Source organism: Anser brachyrhynchus (genome assembly GCF_964034855.1).
Source record: "Anser brachyrhynchus genome assembly, chromosome: 7".
Lineage (NCBI taxonomy): Eukaryota > Metazoa > Chordata > Aves > Anseriformes > Anatidae > Anser > Anser brachyrhynchus.
This window is the reverse complement of record NC_137701.1, coordinates 34093855-34115090: the sequence shown is the minus strand read 5'-3', so window position 1 is coordinate 34115090 and position 21236 is coordinate 34093855. Positions and strand designations below refer to the sequence as shown.

The 21236-nt window shown below is 42.6% G+C and overlaps 2 protein-coding genes across 3 annotated transcripts in view; one reads left to right on the top strand and one right to left on the bottom strand.

The window, feature by feature from the left end:
* The first annotated feature begins 117 nt into the window (after positions 1-117).
* LYPD1 (LY6/PLAUR domain containing 1) lies at positions 118-19426 on the top strand. Its single transcript, XM_080599398.1, has 3 exons — positions 118-766; positions 1441-1578; positions 17521-19426. Exons 1-3 carry the CDS (start codon positions 715-717, stop codon positions 17754-17756), a joined length of 426 nt encoding a protein of 141 aa, XP_080455524.1. The 5' UTR covers positions 118-714; the 3' UTR covers positions 17757-19426.
* GPR39 (G protein-coupled receptor 39) overlaps positions 18104-21236 on the bottom strand; it is a gene marked incomplete at its 3' end in the record, with an annotated part of 91969 nt that continues 88836 nt past the window's right edge. For both annotated transcript variants that reach the window (XM_080599396.1, XM_080599397.1), the window contains exon 4: positions 18104-18618. In XM_080599396.1, coding sequence (XP_080455522.1) covers positions 18104-18618 — 515 coding nt within the window. The remainder of the gene's footprint in view (positions 18619-21236) is intronic.

Below are 21236 nucleotides of genomic sequence, written 5' to 3'. Positions count from 1 at the left end.
CAACGGCTGCCGGCCCCGCGGCTCCCCGCATCTCCCTCCATCCGTGCCTCCCTGCCTCCCTCCGTCCCTCCTTCCATCCCTCCATCCATCCCGGCCGCCCCGCCCCGCCGGCAGAGAGGCGTCAACGCGGCCGGGCGGGGGCAGCGGCGGCAGCGGCGGCCGGCTCCGCACCGCTCGGCAGCCCGCGGCCACCAGCGGCCGTTTTCTCGCCCGTCACGCTCTGATCCCCCCAGTCACGGTGCGGCGGGAGGCGCCCGCCTGAGGGGCGGTGTGCCGCGGGGACCGGGACACGCGTGGGGCCGCGCCTCCCCTCACGCCCCGGCACTCGGCGGGGCCCGGGGGGCGCCGGCCCCCGCTCCGCCACCTGTGGAGGAGGATGAAGAGGAGGGGGGCTGAGGGGCTCGGCGGCAGCGGGGCTTTCTCCTCCCTCTCTCAACTTTCCCCGTCGGCGCTCCCCGCCCCGCTCGGCGGCATCACATGGTGCTGAGGGAGGGGGGGGAGCCGCCCCCCAGCCCTCGCCTCTCGTACGGCTGCTCCCAGCCTCGGCGCTCAACTCCGGCGGGGCTGGAGCAGGCAGGCAGGGACGCTCCCGGGGCTCCTGACCGCGGCGCAAGGCAGCGGGGAAGCGGCACCAGCGCGCCCGGGGCGCCTCCCTCCTGCTGATGCCCCTTCGCGACCGCTGCACGCCAGCCCGGCGGCCGCGGCTCCGGGAGGATGCGGCTCTTCCTCCTCGCCGCAACTTTCTGGGGATTGTGCCTGGGTGCAGGTAAGGGGCTGCCCCCCCTACACACGCACACACACACACACGGAGGCGCCCCGGCTGCCAGGCGAGGCACCCCGACGGAGCCGCGCGGAGCTCCTCGCTTGCATGCCGAAAGCGGGAGGTGAAGGATGCTCTGCGGCTGTAATTGCGCGTGGCAAAACAGTAATTAAACCGTTTGTACTGGATTAGTGGGGAAGGAAACCCGGCGGCGCGGATCAGAGGCCGCCTGGGTCGCTCCGCCTGGAGCGGGGTCGGTTCCGAGCCCACCGTGCGCTCAGGGCACGGCCGGGGCCGGAGCCGGGCGGTGCGGAGCGGTGCGGAGCGGTGCGGAGCGGTGCGGAGCGGTGCGGAGCCGTGCGGAGCCGTGCGGAGCGGTGCCGGGTCCCCGCCGCCTGCTGGCGGCTGCCGCCCGGCGGAGCGGGGCACGCACCTGCCTGCCCTCCCCGGAGCCCCCCGGAACGGAGCCGGCTCCTAACGGGGTGCTGAGCGCACCGGGCATCGCCTCGGGGAAACCGGCGACGCGTTGGGTGCGTTTTGGTTTTGCCGAAGTCCCGCTTCGAGCTGCGGAGCTGTTAAGATCAGTGAAACGCAGAGAGGGAAGGATAAGCAGGACTTTGCCATACATTGGGTTTCCTTTAATGTTATTACTATTCTGAGCAAAACTCTGTCCGTTCCAGGTTTTGGTTTGCAAATACAGTGCTACCAGTGTGAGGAGTTCCAGCTGAACAATGACTGCTCTTCTCCAGAGTTTATTGTGAATTGTACGGTGAACGTTCAAGATATGTGTCAGAAAGAAGTAATGGAGAAAAGTTTTGGTAAGAATGTAATGATTATGCTGCTGTTTATTAGCGTTGGGCAGGATTTGTTGCTTCTTGCTTCACCCTTTCAGTCTTCAGCTGCAAATAAATGTGGTATTCCCACGGAGAGACTTCTGATTCAATTTCTTACGCTTCAGAGTGACTTTGCAACTCGATAGAGTTAATCATTTCCCTTTAAAACTGGTGTCAAAACTGAAGGATATAAGCCAAATGTTGATAAAGCTGGTAATACACAGTCTTATAGGTCTCAGATTTAGTTTCCCAGCACTGGGAAATTAATAACAAGTTAGTTTAATCTCATTACAGTTAATTACATGGCTTTTTTCCCCAAGAGATGTAAGGAAAGAGCATTAAATTAATAATTCCCTACTTTCTTTTATTTACTCTAGCAATTCATATACTCTGAAGGTTTATCTTAAGGGAAGGAAAGTTTAGTCATCTTTGCTTTCATCCATAAAAGAAAACATCAAGCAAAAGGGAGAGAAGTATATACTGAACAATTTTTTTATTTATTTTTTTGAGTTCAGGGCAGAGTGGGAGGGCATAAATGGATGTATTTGCTGTGCTCATTTTCTAAGTCTAAGGAGGTTTTTCCCTTACTGTAATTAATACTGAGTTAGCATATTTGGAGTTAAATGTGTTCACAAACTAGCTGTGATTCTGCTTTTCAACCCTATTGTCTTTTGAGCTGGGCTAGAAATGGCTTTTTTATTCATCCTCATGGAAGAAATCTGAGATTTTTAGAGAGCTGCCTTGACTCTCAGAACACCATGTTGCTCTGTGGCTTTCTGCATGAGTAGAAGACTACAGCTTTATTAGGGACTTCGGGGCTGGGTAGATGATGAGGAAATGTGTTTGCTGGAGTTTATGTAGCATCCTGCTCTTACTGCAAACAGAGATTAAGGTGTTTTCAGGCATTAGAAGGGTAAGATAGCAATAGCACTGGTATGTTTCCATGTAGATGTGACCCCTGTACCAAGTGGTAGGCTTATGGAGCAAAAGGCAGAACTGGACTTAACCATGATTTAAGGGGAACTTGCTCCCTGTGGCAGAACAGCTTGCAGCTGAGAGTAATGCTTTAGAGCACAGAGATTACTGATGTAAAGGACTGTTACGCTGTTCATATAAATCCAGCTGAAGTATGTCCTTCCTCAGCGAGTCCTTCAGGGAGAAGACAGGGAGTCCCTCTCTTCCTAGCAAACGTGTGCAGCCTCTGTCTTGAATTGTAACTGGTTCTTTTGCATTAGGAAACCATTCATCAGTATTTTCAAGATGCTTATCAATTAGCTAGTGCTGCTTGGGCTGGTAGCTGCAGATCACTGCATTAAGAGCAATATGAAAATCCTAGCAGTTGCTGTTAACTGTCAGCAGTAGCTGAGCTGCTGGCACTTTGTTTCATCCTGGGTAACATCATCCACAGTGCCTGTTTCTGTACAGTATTCAGAAGCTCTCCAGTGCAGAGAAGAAGATGCGTGTTTAAAGGAAGATTAGTCTCCTCCAAGCTGTATTTTATTGGAGTATTTTATTTCAAGTTTACTTGTAAAAGATGGTGATGATGTGAGATAGTTATGGCTTGCTAGGTACTTTGAAAGTCTGAGCATCTCTAAATGAATATTTGAAGGTTTTGCTATCTGCACACCAAAGATTCAATAATAATTTTAATCAGTCTGAGCTGATGCTGTGGAGGTTTGAAGTGCTGTCAATATGGTATGTAGACAAATGTAAAAATACCTCTCCTTAACAATAGTCACTTGTTCTCAGTTAATTCTTAACATTTGTGTGCGTGTTTTTATATTTTTAAATATCTTCCTGGGGGTCCTTGATGTTTCAATTGAGTGCTATCTCAGAGTGTGTCAGCCTTCCAGGAACATTTCTGTAATGTCTTCAGGTGAATGTTAGAGGAGTGTTTTCAGTCAGGGCAACTGCTCACATGTTGAAGCGCAAGGCTTCCGGATAAGCATGCTGCACATGTGCGTGCACACACCTGCGGGTATGTTGGGAGACAGCCTCTTGTGTGCCACATGTACCAGGGGGTCGGCAGTCGTGCTCCTTCTCACTGAGTAGCAAACAACTGCAGTCTGGCCAGTGTGGCTGTGACACACTGAAAATGCTAGTTGGAACGGTTTTAATAGATTTTAGACACCCAGAGATGCATAACTTGACCTTACTCCTATGAAGAAATTGATTTGCAACTTGTTTTTTTTCTTTTCTGTGCAATTTTATACCATCTCTGGGCTGGTACTTGGATTTTCCCTTTAGGAGATAACTAGCATGCTGTGCATAGCAGGTACTACTGTTCTATTCTATTTAATTTACTTCTGTAAATGCAGTTCTTGTTCATTTGAAGCTGTGAGATTTAAATTTATTCACTAGCTGAAATTTACAATTTTTAACCTAAGTATTTCAAATTGAGTGAAATCTACATTGCGAGCATAGTTTGTTATTCTCAGTCAATTCTAGAGAGAATGGGTTGTAAAACTGATATGATTCAGTTCATCATCCTTTATTGTTTTTATTCCTAATTGATATTTAAATGTGTGCAATATAAATGCCTTATTCTCACAAGTTTTATTTAATAATTCATTCTACTTCTACCAGTACATCTCATAACTTTGTGGGTTTTTTTAGTTGTTGCTTATCACTGAAAGCTGAAGTGTTTCAAATATTGATTTTAATTTATAATAGATTTGAGTTCGAGTTTCTAACCCAGAATATGAAAGATGTGAATTTGCATTTATTTGACAATGCAATCTCATAATTAGAGTTTTTCCTCTTGACTAGATACAGCCAAAGGAGTATAATTTAATTTTTATAGACTAACCCACTTTTGTCCTTAGTAAAATATAGCTGTGTCAGTAAGCAAAACGTTAAGTTCTTCTAAACCATATTTAAAAGTCGAATGCAATATATTGAGATAGAGTTCATGGTCTGAATCAGTAACCTACTGATCCAGTCACCCAGCCTTCGCAATATGCATCAGTTTGGCAGTGAAGGGGGTCACCCACTTACCTTTTGTGGTGTGCCAACAATATAGTCCCCAGCTTGTAGCCAGTGACTTTTTCCTGGGGTACTTGTTAGTGCTTAGTCAGTTACGCAGCAACACTTGGATGGTTCAGCCTCATTTCTGTATTAAACTTCCTGTAAGCAGCGCAGTGGAGAACTTTGACTATGCAGTTTTTTTCTGTTTATGTTGTAAATTATTCCTTATGCCTGATTGTAGTTAAACAAACCACTCCTCTTCAGTTGCTATAAAATTAGGGTTAGTGCTTCAAATACTACTATGTTGTCTCAGAACATTTTCCCAGTTTCTGGAGAACCAATCTCACAAAGTGTATTTCAGCTTCAGGTGAGAGAGAAGTAACAGTAGCTTAGACACATTTCTAAGCCAGAGCTTCAAAAAGCAACTATTATTGTGACGGCCTCTGATGGGAGCAGCTCAGAATGCAGGTATTTGTCACTCATGTTTTGAATCAGATAGGCGGGCATGGTATCCCAGCTGTTGGTATTATTAGGAAGAAACTTGCTTCAGTGCACAACTTAAAATGAATTGAGAATCGAGCAGTAATTAAGTATGTACCTGAGTGATAATGTGGAACTAGGATAACTCTGTCTCCCCTGCAAAGATGCACTTTGCTATGGCAATTTATATTTAGTCGCACTTGGGGATCCATCAGTGCACAGAATTGGAGACTTTGTCAAGTAAATGACAAAGTATTTTTCTCACTTCAAGCAAAGTTTTATTTAAATTTTTGCTGAAATAAGTTTTATGCAGTTGTGCTAACGTTCTATTGCAGTGAGAGAGACAGAAGGACAGTATTTTGCCTGTGAAGCAGAATCTTACAAATTAGTTTGTTAATTTATTTTTTTTTAGAGATTAAATTATTGGTGCTTTTTACTTTTAGAGGGAAGAATGGTGAACATGGGATGTGGCACTAAAGACTACACCAAGTAATTTTTGTCCCATAGAAGTTAACATAAGGGATAAGTTTCCAGTGCATTTAGCAGGATATGCAGGTGTTTGAAAACAGCATAAATGAAATGTTTGACAAAGGATCAGAGTTCTTGCTTATAATAATTCCATGTGCAGATACTTTGTGGGAATACCCATGGCAGATTCCCTCATCCTGCATGCCTCTGTCCTTTCCCTCCATGGGCTTTCAACTCAGAAATTTCCATGCTGCTGCATTTTAGAATATAAGTAGGGACAAAGAAATCCCATGGTGTACTGGGATCAGATGAAACATCTTGATGATATTTATATGAGTCTATAATATATATGTGCTTTTATACATATGTCATAGAAAACGTAATGTTTACCTTTTACTGAAGGCTAGAGCTCAGCCTCTGAGCATTAAAGCTGATCTAAAATCTACTTAGGGCAAAATGAAACTTGCAATATGAATAGCTCAGAAAGGAATTGAGCTTGAAGGATGAGACCATCAACCCAGCAGGCAGCAAATGCAAATTTCACAGCCCTTACTGTAAGTAAACCTGCCTATGTAAATGTTCTGAACAATATACTTTGTGCTGTAATGTAGCAGTGAACGTACTTTTACAAAATATCTTTGTTACTATGGGGGGAGGGAGGATCTGCACTAACAAGACTGATATTTTAAAATGTCTGTATCTATAAAACTAAGATTGTTTATGAATTTTCCTTTGCAAGTGAATTGGAAAACAAGCTCATTGCTTCTATTAATCTGCAATAAGAAACTTCTTATTTGTTTGGTTTACAATGACCTTTCTAATGTATTTACATTGTATATAATCATCCTGCAATGTAATTAAAGCAATTACTGTAATTGTATGCTTAAGAGCAGTGCATGGGAACATCAGGAACAAGATGATCATCTCACCGTTGAATTGTAATTTTTTTTTTAATTTTTTTTTCTTTACTTTCTTCAGTATTGGTTTCCAAGTTATTTGATTTATCCAGCAGAGGAAAGCAGTGTCTTAAGTTGTGCCATGATTTGGACTATGTTAAGTTTTCTACCTGTGATTTATTTATTTTTTTAATCTTACCATGTTGCTGCCATGCTTAAGTTGCTTTGTGTGTGGCTGTTCAGGGTTACAGAAGCGCATACTCTTCTCTGTTTTCATGCGTAGCATCCATTAGTACTAATACTAACTGCACATTTGTATCAAGAGGAAATTATACTCTGGTGCACATGCATTGACTAAATGATTAAAATAGCAAACACAGTTTAATGCCTACAGCAATTCTGAAGACATTAAAGTTTTTCAGGTAATAGCTGTATCTCCAGTATCCGTTTAGAAACAGTAAGGAACATCCACTGAGCTGGCAGTGGATCTTTTTTTCCTTCCATGCTTTCCCTTTTGGCCAAGACTTATCAAAACAATTCAACTTTTGATATATTTTTAAAATCAAAGTGTAATACAATCTTTATTGACAATTAAAAAAAAATTTAGCATGTGGCAGTTGTTGCATCACACCTCATACTGTTGGGTACCCGATGAAATGAAGGCACAGTAATATTGAAAGCATGCCGTTTGGTTTTGATGCTGGCGTGAATAAAAAGCATACAGTATACGTTGTTAATTTGTACTGCATGCTGAAAACTTAGAGCTGTGGATATATTTCCATTCAGAAACACTTTCCAGATGCCAAAGCTTTTCTTAGGAAATTGTTTCCAATCTTTGAGTTGCTTGGAAAACTTCCAAACACGCATGACGAAATGAACTAAGTGCATCAGCTAAGGAGAAATTATGGACAGCACTTAATAGATTGCTGTTTTGACTGTCTTTAAATACACAAGAGTAATGGTGGAGTTAACAGTTCAAGTAGTTTATGACTCAAAAGTCATGACAAATATCCAAGTGCAAAAGTGATGAAGGGCTGTATTATTTTAAGGAAGTTGTGGTAGCTGGTCCAGTGAATTCCATTTTTCACCGGACATGGACAATAGCTTTTTATGTTTTTCTGTTTCGCAGACTCGTATGAAAGGTATACAATTGAATTTTGGGAGGATACAGTGCACACAGCCTGGTATCTTTTAAACCTCCTTGAAGACTACTGCACTTCACACACAAGTGATCTGCATTTCCAAAACCTTCACTGTGGTCTGACCCTATCACTTCTCTTAGCGTCCACTGACTTTATCAAAATGTAGGCAAATATATTTTTATTAGATCCAAACTCTTTTCATCTCCATTTTTCATTTTTAGTCTGGACATTTATTGGAAGGCTTGATGGAGCTTACTTTGCCAAATTAGCAATGATGCTTTGAATGTGGGGAAAAATACATAAACAAATAAACAGGCCAATCCTGTTCTGAAGTTGAACAGGTTATAAAACTGTAAGTATAAAATAACTAAAGCTATAAAAGCTGAATGGATTTTAAAGATAGTGGCACACCAGTATAAACATGTGAGACATTCCAGTGAAATTGGCAAGATCATCAATGAGTAAGATGCATCAAGACTTTTTGCATCTAAAACTATTTATGGGATATGGGACTTACTACAAAAGTATATCATTTTAACGTTTGTAAAGGCATAAAGAACTGTGGCTTCCCACTTCATTTCAGCAGATAAGGGTTGTGTCAAGAAAAATGCCAACACACAATCCTGAAAGTGAAGTCCAAGTTCAGCTCTCTTGCTAGAAGATAAAGTATATTTTGGTCTTGATATCCAAGGCGTTTCCTTTTGTTGTTGTTGTTCTTGTAACAGGAACATACAGATGATGGAGAACTGTGAACCAGCTTTGCTTGAAAGACTGTATGTGTTAATGCTTGGCTCTAAGTCCCCATTAGTGAGCAGAGAAATTAATAGGGACGGTAGAAAACAAAAGAATTAGACATGCAGGTGAAAGTTGAGCTTTGCCTTTTGGTTCGTAGCCTCCAGTGGCTTTAAAAAATACTTGGTAATACCAGCATTAGCAGCTGTACTTAACTTTCCCCGTCTATGCATTTTTAAGTAGTTGAATGCTTTGCTTCTGCTTTGTGATGCTGCAAGCAGTAACAAAGGCTACTTTGTGCTGTTATTTACGTTATTAACAGTGCGGTTTTGATTCAGATTTCCAGTACCAGAAGTAGAAGGCATGATTTATGAAGAGATAGCACGGTAATCCAGACCGTTGTCATCTGTTGGTCAATGATTATCCAGTTTTCTTCTAAAATATTTTAATTTCTGCAGGATGATGTGGAAGTTCAGGTCAGAAGGAGAATGAGGAGGCCATTCTTTCATTTTCAAAAGCCTATTATTTTCCACAAAAAAAAGTGCAATTTTTAAAATACACCAAATATAGGAGGGTTTGTGATCCTATAGGAGGATTTGTGAGTTTTCATTGAAAATTATGATGAAAATATGCTAACCAGGTGGGTTTCGGTTTGCTTTTTTTCTTTCAGAATTATATACTCCATAAGAGTCTAATCGCATGGATATGCTTTTATCTTGCCTACTGAACACATCAAAGGGAGGAGATAGGGATGAAACAGCTGTGGTCCTAAAACACAGGATTAAAAATTGGGAAGTATGTGTCCCAGCTTTGTGAAAGATTTCAGGTCACCTAATTTCAGTGCCTGAGTTTCTTCAACTAAAGAACACTGATTATCATTGCTTATAGTATTTAATTAGTTGTTTATAAGGCATTTAGTAAATTTCATGAGAATTTCTAGCAAGGTGCAAATTATTTGAACCACTCATGAGCTCCAGAAAGTTGAGAAGATGGGATAGAAAGAGTTAGTGCAAAATGAAATACAGAGGATGTGGTTGGATATGGTTATACTTTACAGTGGTTATACTTTAAACTTTGTCTTCCTAACTGCATTTACAATCATAAAGGAAATAAATTAAGCTTCCCCAACATAAATCCTGTTTTAAACCAATATAAACATGATCCAACTGAAATCATGACTGTCTGTGGAAGAACAATGTTGGAAGACTGTTACCTTTCCAACATTCAGTTGTTTTCTAAGATATTTAGGATCTTATTAGATGAAGCATTTATAATCTCTTTCTCTAGAAGACAGAGAGAAAATCACAATGGGAACTGTTGCATCCATCACTGTATGAAGTATGCAAACAGGTTCTAGCTAAGGAGCAGACAATTATAATGGCAAAACCACTGATGTCATAAAAAGATTGTCATAGAACCTAATATGAAAACTGGAACTTAGAAATGTATTTGTATGTATTTTGAATGCAATTTTGAACTTTACTGGTACAGTAAAATCCAGAAATAGTCACATTGTATATTTTATGTACCTCAGAAAAGGATATTAGATGTTTACGTGTTGCTGTAGAGTAAGTTCTCATTTTAGATTTCAGCATACATCGCAGAACTTTTTTATAACTCCTACTGGGTGCTGAATTTCACTCAACTGGAGGGTTGACAGTTCAGGACAAGAAATAAAGGTTGATATATAATTGAAACCAAAGTCAAAGTGTGGCTAAGCAGACAAGGCAACAAGTCGAAGCACAACAAAAATGAAAACTTGGAGACTTACCAGGACCTGAACATTGACTGTTGTGAAATAAGATAATTGGAGCTATTTGGAATACTGTAAGAGAGGGGGAGTATCAGTTCATACGCATGGTCCTCGGTCTTGTCTTAATGGACATAAAAATAACACTCAAAACAAATGGCATACAAATCATAAAAACGTGCTAATACTAGACAACTATTACAGGTTTCACAGGGGTTGTGTGTGCTGTAATATGAAGTGCCCACTGTTGGCCAGTTTTCTGCCTCTTGTTTGGAGGAGACAGACAAAGATAAAAGACTCGGGGGGATAAATTTTGCCAAAGTCTGTTAATGGTACACCTCAAAATTAATGTTTGCCCACCTGCTAACTTTTTAAGTTACTTATCCTAAAATATAGAACTCCTCTACGTGCTTGAAGCTGTGCCTGTGTGTATATCCACACCTCCTACTCCAAGCTGGACAAGGGGATTTTGTGACTGCTCAAGGATGACTTGTTTCTGAACCCTCGCTGAGCTGAGTTTCTTCCAGCACTGCAGAAGATTTGATACTGGCATCCTTGGAGTACACAGAGGAGATTTCACTAAAGCAGTATTTGTGGAAGGAATTGCAGAAGACAAATACGACTTTATGCCTACAAAGTTGGATATGTACAAAACACTGGAGCAAGTGCGGGGTTTTGTTTGTTTCTAATGGGGGTTTGTCAGTCATAGCCCATTAGATAGAATGTTTGGCTTGGAAGAGTTGGCATTGTCTAAACAACATTCATTGTTTGGCGTGAGTTAAACTTGCAGCTACCAGTTCTGTGGCCATGAGGCCATAGCCAGTTCTGGGGTAGAGCAGAGTGCTGCAGTTTCTTGCTGAGGTGTATCTTTGCAGGAAACAGGTTAAGAGTAGTTGGGTCATCAAGTGGGAAGGTGGCTGTCTTTTTTGGAAATGAGGTCATGGATCTTGGGGGTGGTATCTTAGTTGCCTAGTTTGGCTTCAAAGACTGTTTTACTGAAGGATGGTCTTGAGTGTACACATGCAAAGCAAAGTTACCTGTTTTTAGGATTATGGTTGGCTCTAAGGTTGGAGAGTCAGACCTGCTCTTCTTTCTCTGTACTTTCTATAACAGAAGAATTTGAGGTGCCTAATAAGGCCCTTTTTCAAGCAGTAAGAAAAAATGTTTGGATATTCTGATGTCCTTTATATACAGCGTAAGAAGTAGGTAGGTATGATGTCACCTTTTTGTTGTCCCAGAAACATGTTTAGTTGCTACTCAACATGTAGATAACATGCACTGAGCTTTGCAGACAGGGTAGGTGGGAGAACTGTCATGTTTTAAATTTGAATAAATTGTAGCATCAATTGTTTGTTGCTATCACGACTGAATGCATCTGCATGCAACCGCAACAGAGTACCAGGGTGTGGAGCTAGCCAGCAGCTAGGCAGGGTGTTTGAGCATTGCATCGCAGTTCTGGGGGGGGGGGGGGGGGGGTGTAGTGTGGATCTTCATGAGAAAATTGGTGTTGCAAGCAGGAGCTATAGAACAGCCTTCAGGACCTCTACCTTCATCACTTAGTTGCATGGAATAGGGCAGAAATCCTGCAGAAATAGTTCTGGGCCTTCACACTCTCTAAATGTATGATCACGTGGGGCAGAGAGAAGCATGAGGTTGGCAGGTTGCTCAGTCCAGGAGTAAATTGTCAGCGTTTGATTTTACCTCAGAGTGTTGGATTTGTTTATTTGTTGGTGTCTTTTGTTTGTTTTAATGTGTAGTAGGTGCATGTGGAAGAAGAGGGGGTGGAATATTACTGCATTGTCACACAGGCACTCCAGCCTTGTCTACTCCCCTCTCTTCTTAAAAGTACTAGTAAAGTGCATCTTCAGCCAACCACATAGACCTTGAGGCTAAAATGAAGGAAAATCAATCTGTCAGCAATAGATACTTTATAGTAAAACATCTTTATAGTACCTATGCATATGCATAGCCCACAGTGCCCTGCTGAATCAGTGAAAAAGGCTGAATTACTCAGTACTCAGCTATCAAGAGATCGCACAGTACATACAGTAATTGAGCACTAGTGCAAAGTGTTGAGGGTAGGTAGCTGGGAATGACCCTGTCCCAATAAAAGCAGAGTACAAAATGTGAAGTCTCCTTACCTAGCCAGCAACTCAGAACATTCTGAGGTAGAAAAGCTCCCCAAAAGTTTGGCAATTATCTTTCTATGTGATGCGTTAATGACAGTATCAGGCTGATTGCTCAAGCAAGAATATCCAGTAATTAGCAGTTGTCTGTGGTATGAGCCTTATGAGGCAGATAACCACTCTGAAGCAGTCTGCTGTTCAGACTGCTGGTGGCAGATGGTGCCGGAAGATCTCAGAACTGGCTCAACACTAAAATAAACCACTGCAAGAGTTGAGTGTGAGGAAGGACATCCTTGAGATAAAAAAGCAATTCGTCTTCTACAGATAATGCGGAAAGAATGCTGCTGTCCTGCCTGAGCTCAGTGGGTGAATAGCAGTATCTGTGGTATATTAGCTGGAGCAAGGAGAGTAGCGTTCCACAGAATCACAGAATAGTTTGGGTTGGAAAGGACCTTAAATATATAATTCCGGCCCCCCTGCCATAAACAGGGACACCTCCCACCAGCCCAGGCTGCCCAAAGCCCCATCCAGCCTGGCCTTGAACACTGCCAGGGACGGGACAGCCACAGCTTCTCTGGGCAGCCTGTGCCAGGGCCTCACCACCCTCTGAGTAAAGAACGTCTTCCTAATGTCTGATCTACATCAACCCTCTTTCAGTTTAAAGCCATTACCCCTTGTCCTATCCCTACACCCCCTGACAAAGAGTCCCTCCCCAGCTTTCCTGTAGGCCCCCTTTAGGTACTGAAAGGCTACTACAAGGTCTCCCCAAAGCCTTCTCTTCTCCAGGCTGAACAACCCCAACGCCCTCAGCCGGTCTTCACAGGAGGTGCTTCACAGGTTGTTGTGCCCCAGGAGCAGGACCCAGCACTTGGCCTTGTTGAACTTCATACAGTTGGCCTCGGCCCATCGGTCCAGCCTATCCAGATCCCTCTGCAGTGCCCCTCTACCCTTGAGCAGATCAAGACTCCTGGCCTACTTGGTGTCACCAGCAAATTTAGTGAGGATGCGCTCGATCCCCTCATCCAGATCATCGATGAAGATACGGAAGAGAACTGGCCTCAGTACTGAGCCCTGCGAGACACCACTAGTGACCGGCCTCCAGCTGGATTTAGCTCCATTCACCACCACTCTTTGGGCCCGGCCTCCCAGCTGGTTTTTAACCCAACGAAGCATACACCCATCCAAGCCATGAGCAGCCTGTTTCTTCAGGAGAATGCTGTGGGAAATGGTGTCAGAAGCCTTACTGAAGTCTGGATAGATCACGTCCACAGCCTTTCCCTGATCCACTGAGTGCGTCACCTTGTCGTAGAAGGAGATCAGGTTTGTCAAGCAGGACCTGCCTTTCATAAACCCGTGCTGACTGGGCCTGATCGCCTGGTTGCCCTGTAAGTTCTGTGTGATGGCACTCAAGATATCTGCTTCGGAGGCTTCCCCAGCTCTGAGGTCAGACTGACAGGTCTGTAGTTTCCTGGATCCTCCTTCCAGCCCTTCTTGTAGATGGGTGTCACATTTGCTAGCCACCAGTTGACTGGGCCCTCCCCTGATAGCCAGGGCTGCTGATAAATGATGGGAATCGGCCTGGGAAGCACTTCCCTCAGCTCCCTCAGTACCCTCAGGTGGATCCCACCTGACCCTATAGACTTGCGCACATTTAAGTGGATAGCAGGTCGCTAAACATTTCCTTGTGGATTATGAGGTGTGCATTCTGCTCCCTGTCCCCATCTACCAGCTCAGGGGGCAACAACTGGTCTAACTGCTAAAGACTGAGGAAAAAAAGGCATTAAGTACCTCAGCCTTTTCCTCATCCCTTGTCACTGCCTCCCGCACATCCAACAAAGGATGGAGATTCTCTTTAGTCCTCCTTTTTTTCTTTATGTGTTTATAAAACATTTTTTATTGTCTTTGACAGTAAATAGCCAGATTGAGCTCCAGCTGGGCTTTGGCCCTTCTAATTTTCTCCCTGTACAGCCTCACGATGTTTTTGTAGTCCTCCTGAGTGGCCCGCCCCTTCTTCCAAAGGCCATAAACCCTCTTTCTCTTCCTGAGCTCTAGCCACAGCTCTCTGGTCAGCCAGGCTGGTCTCTTCTGCACTGACTTATCTTTCGGCATGTGGGGACAGCCTGCTCCTGGGCCTTCAGGATGTCTAAGCCAGTGGTGAACTGCAGTAGCGGTGGTATATTAAGCTGTTGCTGGAGCAAGGGGAGTAGTGTTTCTGGCATTGAATCATGGAAGTCAGTTGTGCTAATTTATTTTCTACCACAGTTTATTTCACTGGAATCACAACACGGTGTGAAGAAGGTTTAAGAGTATTTTCCCGCCTTTAAATTATACAGTTAAAAGTGTCATTCCTTTTTGACACTCAAGGTTAAAAAAAAAAAAAAGTGAATTCGTGGCTGAAATGTTCTAAAAATGCCACTCTTGTAGTAGCAATGTTCTTTCTTTTTCCATTACTCTTCTATACCTGTTTTCATTATATCTTGCCATAACGATACTACAGAACTACAGGAAAGGGACAGCCATTTTATCCTGATCAAGTTTAGTTCACGCCTGATGCTTCATAAATTCTTGGGAGCTTAATTAGTGTATAATAACATCTAATTTGTGAGCTGAAAAGGATCCATAAGTACTTAAAGAAAAAAAAAGGTTGGACATGGAGGACATGTCTTAGCTAAGTAGCTATTGAAAAACTGATGGAAGTGATGACTTTTTTTTAATTATGTCAAGAATCTTGTTACAATTCAGATTATAGCTGGAAATGGGAGTAAACAATCATTTGGGAGTGGAATTTCCAACTAGAAAAAAATACTTACAGAAAAGACACAGAAGAAGCACTGCAATGGGATTTTTATTACTTGCGAGATTATTCTCTCTGTTTATGCATGAACATGGTCCATCTGTGTGTGAAACTCCAATGCTGAAGTTGTAAACTTCTGGTCTGTGCGGGAATATTGGGGTTTGACTTCAAAAAGAGCTCAGGATTATTCTGTGGAATTTATCCTGGAGAACAGAGCTGTTGTAAATGCCTGGAGTTATGCTGCAGGACTTCGATTTCTGCAGGAGAGGGCTCCTAGAGTTGTCAGGTGAAAAACACGCATCAGAGCACATTACCTAATTGTTCATAGCACTGTACAGCTCTCGTCTCCTAGTCTACAGGAATATTGCAAGGTATATGATATTTTCAGGGACTTTCCTCAATCATTTACTGTTGCGAACAGGGCCTTGCGGGAATCCCGTGAAAAAGAAATGGCAGACTGACAGTGATCTATAAAACAATGGGAGTAGCAAATCTGCCAATGTCAAAAGCTTTCGGCAGGCATGGGCTTTGAGGAGAAAACTGAGATTTGCTGCTGTGTGTATGGAAGACTGAGGAATGGCCGAGTTAGGTAGGTGGCTGTAGCTGTAGGGAAGGAATAGATGATGAAGAGGTGCTGGATTAGAGGGGGGGGAAACAATCACTGTGCTTAGTTCCACTGACTGCAAGACTTCTTTTTTCAGGAGAGAAAGGGAAGGAAAAAAGTTAACTGCAGGTATGGGAAGGCTCACGTCTGCCTCAGCTGTAGGAAGACTTCGGACAAAATACCAGATCTTTGTGGGAGACGTCTACTGAAATTTCAGTATCACAAGCCTATCAGTGGCAGCATAGTTGAGGCCCCTTGGCAATGGTTTGTCAGCAGGGACAGAGCTCTCCTTTTTGTGAACTATATTAATATTGTGCCTCTTGATCAGTGTGCCTTTGCTGTTACGGTTAGAGCCGTCTGTAGCTCCTCTTCCTTCTTGAGAAAAGACTCTACCTGCTGTGTTGATTGATTGAAGCTCACTGGAGACAGAGGAAGATTTAACACTGTCTTGAGGGCTTCTCTTCATAAGTTTAACCTGACAGCCTTAAAACACATCTCAGAGTTTAGATTTGGAGCGGGAGGGACAACACAAACCAGAGAAGTCCCCACGTTGTTTGAATGGCAGCAAGGTAGTGACAGTACAAAAGAACAGCTTTAATTAAGAGCCTCTGAAGGCAAGAAATCCTTCTTTCTGAACATAGCCCAAATAAACAGTACTTTGCTGCTGTACACAGCACTTAGTAGTGTTGTGCCAGTTGCTACTGCAGAAATATCACTGAACTGTGTAGGTGCTGCAATGCTTGTTTCTGAAGCTCCTGGGGATTTAACAAGTACCTGCAGGTGCTGTAAGTTCAAAACCTACAGGTTATTTTCCTGCCCCATTTCTTTAAAAAAAAAAAAAATCTTAATCAATGTGTATTTGGAAAGCTTTATGGAACAGTGCTTTGGGGTTTGGAGGCACTGTTTGAGGGAATCCTGGTCCCACATCCTTCAGCGGGGGAAAAGAAAAATTCTTTTGAGAATCCAATATTCTAAAGGAATCATGATTTTATTAGCCTTAGAAATGTTCACCTCTTTCTGCAACTGCAAGACAATGCAAGCAAACCTCCAGTATGTAGATGGTGCACACCTTTCTCCAGCACAATTTCTACTGTATCACTTGTGGGAAAATTTTAGAGCAATGAGAGGGAGAAGTGCCACAACTGGTTCCTGCTGTGTTTGGGAGGGGGAATACAACTATTTATTTTATAGCCTTTATGGAACATTTTAAAATAACAGCTATGTGCATCAGAATGTACATGGTTTTTTCAGATATGAAGAATTTAAGAAATTATAAATTTAATTAAATTAACTAATTAAAATAGATTAAATTTACTCATATTTATAAATAAAAGACTTTCAGAAAACCCATTTCTTTCCAAATGGAAATTATTGTTGAAGTGTTAAACTTCAAAGAGACCAAGAACTGCAATTACTTGGAAAAGTACTTCTAGTTTTTCTTTAAAATAAAAAGCTGGGGGAAGGGAAGAAAAAAGTTCTGCTGATAGTCATTCTCCTTTTACTCTTGGTTACTTGTGTCTGTGTGACAAAGCAACAAGAAAGGGGAAAAAAAAAAGCATTAAGAGGCATATTAACAGCATATAAAACAGTAGCTATGTAGACACCTTAATTCAGACACGTTCAGCATCAAAAGTAATTTTCAAACTGCGTTCCAGTTGTAGCTATTCAAACAATGCATTACAAAACATGGAGAATTCTGGTTATAAAATATGTTTTGCTGTACATTAGGTGAATCAAGTTTGTGGTATTGTTGGTGCCAACCAGAATTAAATAAAAAAAAAATCCCAGAAAGGGTGGCCGTGATTCTCCTGCAGTGCAGAGCTGGTAGTCCCAGCTCAGGTTTGTGGCTTAATCACCAGCATTGCTTTGGAGATTTAACTGGTTTTACAATAGTTTTCAAGCGTGAATCATGTTATAAAGGAAAACTAGGTTCATGCCAAGCTGAGTAACCTTTGTTCTGTGTCACAGGAATCATGTATCGCAAATCCTGCGCATCTTCAGCAGCCTGTCTGATAGCCTCTGCCGGATATCAGTCTTTTTGCTCTCCTGGGAAAGTGAACTCTGTTTGTATCAGCTGCTGCAACACTCCGCTCTGCAATGGACCCCGGCCGAAGAAGAGAGGGAATTCTGGTGTGGTGCCGAGGGCACACGTGATAACAACTGCTCTGCTCCTTAAATTGTCTCTCTTGTTTTTGTATTGCTAAACTTCGAGCAAGTTTTTTGCTCTGCACAGTTTGTCCTGTCTCCTTTTTTCAAAGACACAGCAATTATTTTCTATTTGTTTCCAAATCCCTATCAACAGTGAGGAAAGTTCAGTGGCTGTGGGGAGAAAGAGGCTGACATTTTTGGCAGCTAATGAATTCAGTTAGCAGATTGAATTTCCAGTGTGCAGTTAAAAATCTAAACAGCAGGATCCAAAACTCCTGCTCTTTTTGCATAACTGGAAACAAATCCATCTGTGTTATTGCATTTAAGATGTAGTCAGTTCCTCAGCCACTTTAACTCACATGTTTTTAAGTTCATTGCTGATCATTAACTTTGCCTTATAAAGTCATACTTCATTTTCACAAAGGCTGGTTTGTGTGTCTGGTGTGGGCTCTGAGCTCATCTCCAGTGGCACTACTTCCGAGCTGGGCTCCAGCGATTCAAGACCTGGTTTCTGTGGACTGCAGTTGGTCTCATTCTGAAAAGTACTTAGAAAAACTTTCTTGCTGCTCTTTGTAGAAGAATTACGCACAGAAGAAAAGAACAGCGGGCGCAGGGACCGTCTGCTCCTTGCTCTGGAGCTCAGGTTGGCTCTGAGGAACTTCTCTTTGTTGGCGTGCTGTATGGTCAGGTGGCAGCGGAGGACCTGCAGAAACACGCTGCGGAACTGCTGAGAGGAGATGTTGTACAGCAGGGGGTTCACCACGGAGCTGAGGTAGAAGAAGATGTCCGCGATGGGAAGAAGAGTGATGTACGCTCTGAAGTAGGGGACAGTCCAGTCCTGCTTTGGTTTCGCAGCAGCCATGATCCTTCTAACCTGGTTTGGCATCCAGCATATTGCCAGAGTTGCAACAATCAGCCCTGTGAACAAAAAGAGAAGCATAGAGTCACAGAATATCCCGAGCTGGAAGGGATCCACGAGGATCAGCAAGTCCAACGCCTGGGTCCCCAAAGGACCACCCAAAAATCAGACCATGCATCTGAGAGCGTTGTCTCAGCTGGAGAAGTGTGCGTATGTGGGAAAACAAAAAACAGAAAGGACCTAGTATCAGTTCTGCACTTACCGGTTAGGAAATAGTACCAGTTTTTCAGTGTTTTGCTTAACAGCTTTTTCTGCCAGTAGCATTTTTTGTTTGTTTGTTTGTTTTAATAACTGTTACGAGGTCATTGCAGCATATGCTACAGACAAAAGATCGCACAGTGCTTGGATAGTGTTTCTTTGTACCTATTGCCATTTATTAGTTTTCGAGGTGTTCTTTCATCGATGCCTATATCTTTGGAAAGAATGGATCTTTGTTTTGGTCTGTGTTCTTACAATTCTTATGTTTTTCCCTTTATTTTGAAAAACAAATGAACAAAATAAATAGAACCTATAGCCATATAAGATCAGGCAATACCCAAAAGAGATCAGATTCTTGTTTGTACTTTACAAAAAAAGAAGAAACTGTATGCATAATAATATATTTGGTGTTATTTTTGGTAAATTTCCTCTTACAGAAGATATTTTTAAGTAAAATATGTATGGATCTTTTTATGGTAATTAAGATTTGTTGGGCTTTCTTAAAATCGAATTCCAGTGGAATTAAATTATGAATGTAAATGAGAAAAACCCGAGCCTAATCATGAAAGTGTAAACAGTTTCAGATTATAAATTATGTTTAAAAATGTGGTATCCGACCATTCTGTATTTATATGTAGATATAAATACACGTTGCTGCATCACTAATGGCATTAAAAAGGGGGTGGCTTAAATGCTGGATGTCTGAAAATGCCTCTGTGGACTGGCATTCAGCGGAGCTGCAGCAGCGATGCCGTCCTCAGAAGTGCAGCCCTGGGGAAACGTATCGGTGACGGGCGAGCTCTGCTCCCACCAGGAGATGGAGCAGGGGAAGGGCACCCAGGACGGGCACCCCACGAAGGGCACCCCAGTCCTCACTGGCACCCACCGCTTCCAGCACGCACAGGCACTGGATGTGCTGGCATCTTACATGAACTGTGAGGTACAGGAGATAATTCCTCCCCAGTGCTCCCCCTCAAAGCTTTACTTCTGAAACGAAATAGAGCCACAAGTTTACTGTTCCCACTTTGTTTTTCTCTTTGCAGGAAGCGTGCCTTATGTGAATACTTCAGAGGGAGTGCAAGCTGCAGGCTGCCTTCCCTGCTGCAAGTGCACAAAGTAGTAGAGAGTGTCTTGCTGGTGCGTGGTTTGCCTTTCCAGAGACACTTGTGGTTTTTATTTCCTGCAATGCCGTGCCTCCTTTCCCAGCAGAAGCACAGAAAGGTTTTAATTCTTACCTGTCTAGAATGGCAGATGCCCGCATTAAACAGATCACTGTAGGAATGCAATTCTGAAATAGTACATTCTCACTGTTTTCAAGCCAGAAAAATGGTATTTTACTAGTGAGAAGACATGAATGTAAGGGGAAGGGTGGAAAAAAATAGTTTTTTTACTTTGAAACTGCCAGAACTTAAACAGGGTATTTCCCCATTCCCTCCACCACCATCTCCATCAAAGAAAAGGCATGAAACGTCACGTTTTCTTAAAGAAGTTGATTTTCTTAATGAAAGCCATAATTATGATCTCACTGAATGACAGATACCAAATAAAAGTCGTCTTTTTGCTCACGTGCTTCCCTAATCGCTTAATGTCACAGCAAAAGGAGTCACTTAATGTCACGCTAATTTTGGAAGGATGGGGAAGTAGCCTAGCTGAAAAATACGGCAATAGATTAACAGGGCTGGGGGGGAGGACGACTAGGAAGCCTATTTTTAGTAGGCAAGTGATAAAAGCGGACGTCTTTGCCATTTTCTGTTCTTTAACTCCCCTTACTTCCATTAGTGACAGGCTCTTTATTCTCATCCCTGTTCTTACACAGTCCCGTGCCCCCGCTTGGCTGCCCGACTCTTTCCCCGACTTCTTGCCTCGTTTGTTTCAGTTCCTGGAGTGTCTCTGGCATAAACTGATCTGCGTTTTTTTATTAGTCCTGCAAATTTTTATTTTTTTTTATCTGCTGTCAGCATAACAAATACAGAGATAGTGGTCGTGGCACAAACTGGCAGAAAACAAGGAGCCCCAAGCAGTGACTTTTGCTGAGCCTTATAAAAAGATCGCAGTGGGATGCTGCCGCTCTTCTGTGGTGACTTCTTCTCCTGTGCAGCTTAAACACAAAGCCCACAAACCAGAGCCTGCAAAGTTCTTGCCAAATTTTACCATATGATCTCTTTCAAGGGGAAAGAAAATAAGCTCAATTGTGTAAAATTTGTGTTATTAGTTACAAAAAGGATATTTCATCATCCTGATTAATAGTTTCCTAAATTATGAATGATGCTGTGAAAAACTGGGCAAACACTGCGTGCATTCAGTTTTAAAGTTCATATGCAGTGCACTGAGAAGTCTAATTTTTCACTTGTATCTGAATTCTTTGCCATTGACCTTTCTTTTAAGGCCAAACTGCCAAATGCTTGAGATTCCCCCTTAT